General features: G+C 34.3%; 2 protein-coding genes across 2 annotated transcripts; both read left to right on the top strand.

Annotated features, from left to right (window-relative positions):
* The first annotated feature begins 327 nt into the window (after positions 1-327).
* On the top strand, positions 328-3,416 carry LOC140879836 (uncharacterized). The gene is made up of 5 exons (XM_073283758.1): positions 328-514; positions 618-739; positions 886-941; positions 2,678-2,904; positions 3,270-3,416. Exons 1-5 carry the CDS (start codon positions 333-335, stop codon positions 3,397-3,399), a joined length of 717 nt encoding a protein of 238 aa, XP_073139859.1. The 5' UTR covers positions 328-332; the 3' UTR covers positions 3,400-3,416.
* Positions 3,417-6,816: 3,400 nt separating this feature from the next.
* On the top strand, positions 6,817-8,465 carry LOC140879835 (CBL-interacting serine/threonine-protein kinase 11). The gene has a single exon (XM_073283757.1). The coding sequence runs from the start codon at positions 6,935-6,937 to the stop codon at positions 8,261-8,263; it is 1,329 nt and encodes a 442-aa protein (XP_073139858.1). The 5' UTR covers positions 6,817-6,934; the 3' UTR covers positions 8,264-8,465.
* The last annotated feature ends 2,400 nt before the right edge of the window (positions 8,466-10,865 follow it).

Genomic DNA, 10,865 nt, shown 5'->3' with positions numbered 1-10,865 from the left:
ATAATTCTCTCTTTTTTTAGAAGTTATTTTATGGAAATATATTTGTTTTTGACGTACGATAATTAAGTGAAAAAATATTCTTGATCAAATTAGCAAGAACGAAAACAACGTGTGTAACTTTAAAATGGTTCTTTCATTATTATCTCTCGATTCGAAAACAACACCGATCACATTAAGTTACTAAGTAGTAACAGTGCAGCTAGCAGGTATTTTATACGACTCGTTAAATACATTTTTTAAAAAAATTATTAATTTAAGAACTATATAAACACATTGATGATGATATGCATATCTGTACATGTATATATGCACAAAATATTTCTCACACATACATGCCACACACCCCACTTCCAACGCTCAACTTGATCATCTTTGTGGTATATATAAATCGTTGCACGATTAAGTTCCATCTTCATTCGGATCCTAATTGTAAACCCTTTTGGATTCAAGCTCCAAGCATTAATTTGCATACACAAATCCCCACCATTACTTGTAAAGTTTACTGTTGCATGGGGTACGATATTCTTTACTTCAATTTTTTAGTTTCGCGTTTTTAGAAGAGTGATTCTTAATTGTCACACTACTTTCTTCTTGTACATGGCGCACTTATTATGCAGAAACACGAATGGATTCAAGAAATGGAAGACACAACTTGTTGTTTATGCTGTCACAATCTTCTTCTTCTTCGGGTTCTGCGCTTATGGGAGGACAAGTATGATCTGCTCATATTCTTTTTCGGGTGAGCTATATTTGCGTTTTTTTAGTCTTTTTCTCGACTTGACGCGTACCTTATTCTATTCAGAAAATCAAAAACTCTAATTTTTGGTCGAAATAAAAATAATCCCATGATCTATTTGTCTTATTTTTGGATCAATTCATTTGCAGAATGCAAGAGGCCGATGTTGTTGGCTCTTAAAGCTAACGAGGACTACTTGCAACAGGTCGGACATTTTAACATTTAATTACTCATTCCTTAATGTTCATTTTGAGGATTTTATTTAAACTTTAAAAAAAAAATGAGTTTTGTGGTGGAGTTTCTTACAATCACATCTCGAACGTCTCAATCCTATATTTTCGAATCACATAATAATATTTTATCTAAAAAATACGAATGACATAAATAAAATATTTTTCTACAATTAAAATACGTACATTTATAATTTGAATATTTTTTTACGGTGGACAAAACTCAACCCCCACATGCAGTTAGTTGGCATCATATCTTGCAAGTATCTGGTGAAAATATCATCCATCGTTTTATCGATAGGGGTGAAATTTGTAGGATTTAGAAACTGGGTAGAAGCATTAATATCGAAAATTAAAAGGGGGGAAATGGAGTTTATCGGTGGATTGGAATATTAAGGCCCAGTTAAATTTTTGGTCCATTTAGGGCCCATTTGGATTTTCAGAATCCCAGCACGTGTGGGAGAAAGCGCAATTTAGCAATTCACGATGCGTAAACAGCGTAATGCTGTGATCTGTCCTATGCTAGGGACATTGGAAATTGTATTATATATATATATTTTTTAAAGAAAATATTTATATTGCTTTTCACATTATTATATTTTAAATATTAATCTCTCATTCCTCCCAATTATTTTCCCTTCCTCGATTGTGTTAAATATATAATTCAGTTTTTATATTTAGTTGTACTTTTTATATAACATGGGATCGAAATCCGCAAACATCTCTATCATTCGTTGTATATTGGAAAAATATTCAAGCTAACGTAATAACTTGTTATAAATTACGATAATCAAATAATCTGAACTTGATTAGTTTGATGGTCTAAAATTGTTGGTGTGTTTAGTTTGTCCCACATCGGTTGGATGAATTGCCTGGGAGTTTAATATATAGGCTTGGACAATCCTCACCTCTTGAACTAGCTTTTGAGGTTAGTTAGGTCCAAGTTTCATTTTTAATATGGTATCAAAGCCCAGGTCCTCCGTGTGTTGGACGTGCGAGGGGTATGTCTTAGATAAGATTGAACTAGATGGATGTAGTATTTTGTTTTAAGATAGTGTTTGCAATCTCTAAAAATAAGTCATTATGAATTTTTTTCTTAATAAATTGTTAAGAAAAAATTTATAATAAATTTATTAAGAAAAAAATTCATAATGACTTATTTTTAGATGTTGCAAACACTACCTAAATAATTTATTGACATCTTCTAGTAAAAAGGAAATTGCCTAGTTTTTCGAAACCTTAAAAAACTTCGAAAATTATTCCAAAATATTTGTTATAAAAAAATTCATAATCATTTATTTTTAGTGGTTACAAACAGTATCTAAATAATTTATTAAAATCTTCCAGGAAAAAGGAAATTGCTTAGTTTTTCGAACCCTTAAAAAACATCGGAAATTGTCCCAAAATATTTGGTTTTCATTGCCCCAAAGTATGGTTCATTTCAACCTACATATACATGCATTACCATCATGATAGATCTAAGGGTCCTAATTTATCAATACACGCGGGGTCCACTAAAAATAATGGATCCCACATTTATTGATAAATGTTCACTATTAGATCTACCTCAAGGCAGTGCCTGTATAGGTAGGATCTAACTTATCCCAAAGTATTCATGATATATACGGACTACGGTAGCAATTTTCTAATTGTAGCTCTCTTTTATAATAACATTCCTCTTTCTCAGACATGGATCTCCTAATTGGTACAGAATTCAGATAGAAACAAGATTTTGAGGTTAGTCGATACGACCATAACTAGCATCGCTGGGGCAAGAAGACTCCTGGGGCACGGCCCAGGATCATCACCCCCTCTTTGCACCTCGAAATGTGGCAGATGCATGCCGTGCAAGCCCGTTCACGTCACGGTGCCGCCGGGGACGCCCGTGACTACGGAGTACTACCCCGAAGCCTGGAGGTGCAAATGCGGCAACAAATTGTACATGCCATAGTCAATTATTAATTATAAGCTTCCAGCTGCTATATATATTCACTTGGTAGCATGCACTTGTTAATTTGTCTATAGGCAGTGAATCCCATTTAGCGCGTAAATGTTATGTTTATGCCATTGATTGATTAAATTATATTAAAGTAGCAATATTTGGTATATTTGCAGATTTTGAAAGAGATTGTATATGTAAGATTATTTAATTATCGTACCTTATCCCATAATTCAGTGAACTTTTTTTACACATAACTTGAATATATAGATGAATTATATATAGATGTTTAATGTTATCATGTTTACGTAACCAACCAATATATTTTAATATTTTATATACCCCTCATTTTTTATGTGTGAAGCGTTCACGTTTTGGCGCCGCCAGAAGAAACCAAGTGGGCACAGCGAACAATAGTTGGCGGAGGTTTTGTCCCGAATCCCGATGATGACAGCGGTGTGGTGACAGTGATTTGGGTAATTTTTTTCTCGTGAAATATAAATTTCACATTTCTATAATTTTGTGCCAAAATTTATAAAATCTAAAAGGGCTCGATGACTAGAGCCGCCACGCCGCACTTGGTGGATGAATCGAGTTGGACTGTCGGTATTAGATAACTTGTAATTTATACAACATCAAACTTTCTAGTTTGAGATGAAAATCGGCCGATTCAAGAATTAAGATTTATTAGGATAAATTACATTTTCTGCATGATACTACAACTGTAGGAAAAAAAAAACAAAACATAAATGAATATACTTCTATTAATTTAGCAAATTGGATATTTAATAATCACCACGTTTTATTTTTAGACATAAAAAATTGTGTTATGCCCACAGGGGCATAGGCGAATTAGTAATGCCTGAGGTGTTGTGGGAAGAAATTTTTCAGCGTTGCGGGCTAATTCGATCCTCTTGTGATGCATATATATTTCCTGCTGAAATATTAATGGGGTATGCTCTGGGGGTTGACCATGTTGTTCCCTCCCTCAGGTTCCTGCCGCTCGTGTACATCCCTCGATTTAACTCCGCATGAGCCAATGGGTCTCTGACTCATGTGAGACGGGGTCCCTTTGAGGTCAATCCTTTTTCAAAAAAAATTGTGTTATTAAATAAATAATCAATCAATTATTTTGTATCTTATTTAGAAGTTGAGAAGTTGTGAGACTTGTACGCATCGGTTACTTGGGTGATTAAGTTTAAAGGCCCCAAAAGAAAGCATCATATTTTTCAAAGCCCATTTCCGCATATAGACATCTTATTCGACATTTGTATTCAGATTGTGGCTACTTGGTTTCTATACAAAAATGGATACGATTACGAACTAAAAAGATTATACATGCATTGTGGGTATTGGAGTAGATGACCTACAAGCCAACTATATATTGATTATATTGACTCTAAACAATATTTATTTTTACATTTATTCTAGCATTGATTTTTTTTTATATATCGTGCAAGTTGCATAATTAAATACCTTGAATATACTATGATATAATAACTATGAGGTTGTGAAAGTAATAAAAACCAATAAACGCATATTTAAGATATGAAAAATGCTACATGTACACATTGAATTACATATTAGATTATATACTGCACATAAAATTACAAAATTATCCATCCATTTTATTTGAAATAACTCTTTCCAAAATACGTTAAGGATACTCATGTAATTTCAAGTGCAAAGTATAACCCAACGTGAAATCTTCTGTATACATGTAGCATCATCCTTAAGATATCGTATATTCCAAATTAGTTCTTAGTTGATTCAGCTACCTAAAAGAAAGATAAATGTCGTTTGAGCTCAGACATAACATTTGTGATGTATACCACATTTCGTATGTCAGGACATAGTTATGTTCAAACAGACAAGATGGATGCTCATTTGATGAGTTCACTAAACAATCATCCTTAGAATTTTTCAAGTGGTGATCATTCATTGAGTAGATAAGTCGATGAATTATGGTAGTACACTATTAGTCATTATGACTCAAGAGAATATCGAGGCTTTATATGCTAGGAGTGCACTTTGACTCATTTACCAACTCCATGAGGCTCATCGGGTGGAGAAATTGGGTGAAGTTATGATACATGTAGGAGTCAGTGCATTGTATTCGGGGATTAACCGCTCGCTAATTAATGGCATGCATATACTATGTAATCTAAAGAGATAATAGTGCATGAAGTTTTTGGTCAGAGCAAGATATGTGCTTTAGGAAAAATAGTTTCTTTGGTTATATATGCGATGTGATTGCATCTTCTGATATATGTCACGTAGTTATCGAATCTCGATATACCAATGGTTGAATGTTCGGTCGAGATATATGAGATGAAAGGACTGTACTATACCATAATCAATTGGTTCTTTGAGGTACTATCAATGGTACGCAGAGAATCATGAGGTAATTCTACTAGAAATTTTTGTTAGGGCTTGCAATAGGCAAGAATAAAACCTGGTCAAACGGGTTTTTGAGCGGGGTGGGTCCAAGTCAATATAATTCTACTAAACATTCTTGCTAGGGCTGGCAATAGGCAGAATTAAAACCCGGTCAAACGGGTTTTTGAGCGAGGTGGGTCCAAGTCAACGAGTCTCTGATATATGTATATTGCATATATAATATACACTAGTAATTGAGGCACATCCGATGTGTGTGCGACGTGATACATGAATATTTTATGTATAGACATGAGAGCAGCCCTCTCCACATAATTCGGAAAGAAATGAAGTGAATTGAAAAGGTGGATAAAAAAAAGAGTGTAAATTAGAAATGATAGAATGAAAATGGGTGAGTGAAGATGCATTTTTGGAATAAAAAGAACCAGACCAAGACGTCATTCAGTTTTTATGTGGTGCTTAAACTTAATAAATATTAATAGATTGTATGTCAGTATGTATGTGTGTGTGTGTATATATATATATATATTATAATTATAATCATATATATGTGCACACATAATAAATAAATATAGACATACACATGTTATGTATTTATATTATCGATAATAATTTATTTAATTATTTATATAAATTAAATGTACAGCTGGTTCGCGGGTTCAACTCGATTGGACCCAATGTGTTGTAAGTCGGGGAAGGTCTAAACAAGAGGTGGACCGGATCCGGGCACTAATATTTTTAGGGATGGATCACGGGTTTGATCAAATCCATCCCGTTTTATTTTTTGAAGTTAGTACTGGACATGTTTTAAAAAAAAAATTCTAATTTGAAATTAGTGATTTCAAAATTTTGAACTCTATATCATAGTACAACACTATAGCGATGAGATTAAGTTTAATGGACTAGAAAGTCTAAACTCATTAGACACTTTATTGGAATCCTAGTTGGATTAGAAGAGCTGCTGGTCTTAAATCTTAATTAGATTAGAATGATCTAAAATTGTAGGACTAGGACAGTAGAATAATACTAATAAGATTAGATTGTTAAAATTATAGTTGGACTAGCAGAATATTCAAGATAATTTAACATTATAATAAGAGGTAAATAAATCTAAAACACCTTATTTTGAATGATTTATAGTTTTGGTCCATATGAAATCCAAAATAATATTCGTACGACAAATATATATTTAGTGTTGGGGTAACTTGTTTTATTTGCGTGCAATTAATAGAAAGAATATTCGTAAAAAATACGGTATTCAGACTAATCACCGATGGCCGCCGCGTGGCTGCCCCACCAGTAAATAACTATTCAACACGCTTAACTTTTTTACTTTTATTTAATTATTAAAAATAAATATTTGTTTATTATTATTTTGGGACTGAAAACACGTGCGACCATATATAATAATAAATAAATTCAAAATTCAACTCGCGGTTATAATCACAGCCAATCTCTGCAAATCTTCAAATACAGACAACCACACCTTTTCTCTGAATATATATATATATATACAAGGATCCGAAAACCATTCAATTATCTTTTACTCGAGTAAAATTCGCTCTCTCCCAATTTTCAACAGCTCATAAATATCTGTATTGCTTGTTTTTCGGTCTCTGGATCAGCCCAGCGATGCCAGAGATCGACGATCGGCCGTCCCCCGCCGGCGAGGCGGTGGTTTTGTCACCGGGAAGCCCTCTGTTCAACAAATACGAGCTAGGAAAACTTCTGGGCTGCGGCGCATTTGCCAAAGTCTACCACGGCAGAGATATCGAGAGCGGCCAAAGCGTCGCCGTTAAAGTCGTAAACAAGAACAGGCTCAACAACAACGTCAATCTCATGGCTAACATCAAGCGAGAGATTTCCATCATGAGCAGGCTGAGACACCCGTATATCGTCAAATTGTTGGAGGTTATGGCCACCAGGACCAAGATCTACTTCGTCTTGGAATTCGTTAAAGGCGGGGAGTTGTTTGCTAGAGTGGCCAAGGGCCGGTTCAGCGAGGATCTCAGCCGGAAATATTTCCAGCAGCTCATCTCCGCCGTCAGTTACTGCCACTCGCGTGGCGTCTTCCACCGCGACTTGAAGCCCGAGAACATGTTGGTGGACGAAAACGGAGATCTCAAGGTGTCTGATTTCGGGCTCAGCGCTCTCGCCGATCAAGTCCGGCCCGACGGGCTTCTGCACACTCTTTGCGGCACCCCGGCTTACGTGGCGCCGGAGATTCTATCCAAAAGAGGCTACGACGGCGCCAGAATCGACGTCTGGTCGTGCGGCATCGTCTTGTTCGTGCTCACAGCAGGATTTCTGCCGTTCAACGATCCGAATCTGATGAACATGTACAGAAAGATATACAAAGGCGAGTTCCGGTGTCCGAAATGGATGTCGCCCGATCTCAAGCGGTTTTTGTCTCGCCTTCTCGATACCAATCCCAACACGAGAATCACCATCAACGAAATCGAAAGCGATCCTTGGTTCAAACAAGGATACACCCAACCCAAATGCCACGAAACCGAGGATCTCTCCACCGTAGCGAAGGAGGAGCAGCAGCAGCAGCAGCAGCAGCGGAAATTATTGGATCTCAACGCATTCGACATCATCTCCTTCTCTTCGGGTCTCGATCTTTCCGGATTGTTCCACGACAAACCCAGACCTGCAGATTACGTGGAACGGTTGACGGCGGAGGAACTGCCGGAGAAAGTCATCGAGAAGGTGGAGGAGGCCGTGAACGCCGAGAACGGCGGGGTGAGGTTGAGGAGGAAGAAGGATTGCGGATTGGAGCTGGAGGGGCAGAACGGTAATTACATAGTTCAACTGGAGGTGTACCGGTTGACCGACAAATTAGTAGTTGTGGAGGTGAAGAGAGAAGCTGGGGATGCCAACATTTTCTCCGACTTGTGGAAAGACAAAATTAGGCCTCTAATCGTACGGCGACCGGAACAGCAGGTCTCCGGCGACTAGGTTAGGTTGCCAGCCAGTTGGCGGGGGCGCGGCGACGCTCGTTGATTTTGTCCTTTTAAATGTTTTTCATGGGTTGTTTCATTCTTTCACAATTAAATTAAATTAAACCAAACAAGTTATTGTACATTATTATTAAAATTGTGGATTGTTATATAATAAAACATTGAACTCGGCCGAAAAGGCCTGGAGAAGGATATTAGAATCCATTGTGTGAATTATATTTTTTGTGTGTGTATATTTATGTGTGTACAAAGAAAAATGGATTCGGATTTGTATTTGGAGACATACATACGATTGAAATAAAAAAGTTGACATGGGTTTTCTATTTGGGTTTTATGTTTGTGTGAGAAATTATTTGCACGTTCTAAAATGTAATCTTTTGTTATGTCTATCTTGCAAAAATCCAAAAACCCTAGATATTCAGATATTGTATAAAGTTGATTGATATTCCAAACACGAGAAACAGATTTATAAATTTAAAATTCAAGTATAAATAGTTTTATCAGAATAAAAGAGCTTTGTAATTATATGTTAAAGTTGATGACATATGATATGAGTAAGAAGAATATTGTATTCAATGTCAATGAGAAGAGGTTAGATTTTGTTGGTGTGTCGTTGTCGATGGGGGCAGGGACGGTGCCGCCTCATTTTGACCTTTAAACTTTCAATTTGTACGATAAAAACTCTAGGCGATGAAACTTTCAAGGAGTGAAAAGAACATTCTGGAATCACAAGACGTGTGTGTACACTTTAAATACTATGGGCTTTTTTGTGGAATATTTAATACTAAGTTTGAATTCAACTGAGGATTGAAATGCAGTATTATTCATTATATATACAAGCTAGCTAGCGTAAGACACACGATGCGTGTTTTGTAAATATATAATTTGATAAAGACTTCAACTTGATAACGTGTAGGTAGGTGAAATTTTAATTTGACAGTGAAGAAAAATGGAAGAAAAAGAAGGAGGTTAAAAGAAAAACCGAAGAGAAAGTGAGAGTAAATGAGATATGATAGATTTTTTTGGAAGTGTAGAGTATTATCTAAAAATTTAATAAAATTGACCATGACACCAAGAATAGTTTTTATAAGATAAGCACACTTAATAATATTGTAAAAATAATTAAAAAGAAGGTATTTTAGGCAATTTACATTTGATTATTTCGACAGACATAGTTATTCAAAGGCCCATCACGTTTATGCGGCCCTTAGAGATTTTTTTTTTTTTTTTTTTTTCGGCTCTTAGAGTTGCCCACCAGTCAGCTCATGAGTTTTCAAGTCATCATCTTCTTTTAAAATAGTTGAATTGAATGGTTGCATACCATTTTGGTTATTCGATCTCGTAAAACTTAAATTGTTAAAGTAGTGTTTGCAATTGCTTCGATAAAATATTTTTGAGCTGAAATTTTATGTAAAGAAAATCAAAATTTGCTTTTAATAATTTTTTTGAAGAAAAAATTCAAAAGAACTTCTTAGAAGCAATCTCAAATATTATTATGTAAATAATTGATTAATAGAATTGTTTGATGTTCCAGAACAAAAAAAGTACTACATACTTAATCTATAAGTGTGTGTATATAGTAAAACCCGTAATATTAACAAACTGGTATGTTGATGAAACTTTTTTTATAATTTCACAAATGGTATTAACTACTCGATTTCAATATATATATATAGATTTCATTATAGTTGAGTGCCACCTCATGGTGGGCACATTAGGTGGGCACGATGAGTGGGCAGGATAGCAAAATTATATATATATATATATATATATCTTTCCATTCTATGTTATCTCCTATTAAAATAGATAACTTTGATTTTAACTAATTTTTAAAAAAGTTATTTCCTTATTTTTTTTTTCTTTTTTGGGATGACATACAATCGTATGTGTCATGATCTGCTAGTATATCTTACTATCTTATTATAATAAAGATCTTCTAATTAACTAATTTTCAATTAATTGGTGAAACTTGAGATAAAATTACAATTATATCCTAATTTAATTCCCAACAAAACCAAAATTATTAAACAAATTAGACATTTTATATAATCTCCTCCTTTTTTAGCCTCTAAAAACAATATTATTTACCAAAATGACACTCGCTATCTTTGTTTAATTTATATTTTTTTATTTTTTTAGATTTTTTTAAGATTTAGATTAGATAATTATCACCCTTATAATTTTGAATATCTAATTTATCATGTGAGTTCTAAAAATAATATGAAAATTAATTAACATAAAAAAATTTATGTATGTGCACGTATCGCGTGCAACAGACACTAGTAATAAATAAAAATCACCATAGAATAACCAACTTGATGTGATCCTATCAAATTTGCAATTATAACTCTTATTTTTCCCGACTGATTACATTTTTTTTATTTCATTCAAAATTTATCCACAAAATGAAAACTACTCCAAAAAATGACCAATGTTTTCAATTAATTATTCCACGAAACCATAATAAGTTTTGATACCAGAAAATTGACTATTATATATTTTTTTAAAAAAGAAATAATCCTGACATCTTTTTCTTATATATTATGTCTCACACACTATTTGTGCCTCGTTTCAATAGTATATATAATATTTTTGAAAGC

The sequence above is a fragment of the Henckelia pumila genome, chromosome 2 (assembly GCF_033568475.1).
Source record: "Henckelia pumila isolate YLH828 chromosome 2, ASM3356847v2, whole genome shotgun sequence".
In the NCBI taxonomy this organism is placed as follows: domain Eukaryota; kingdom Viridiplantae; phylum Streptophyta; class Magnoliopsida; order Lamiales; family Gesneriaceae; genus Henckelia; species Henckelia pumila.
The sequence above is the reverse complement of the archived record's forward strand: the minus strand, read 5'-3'. Positions and strand labels throughout refer to the sequence as shown.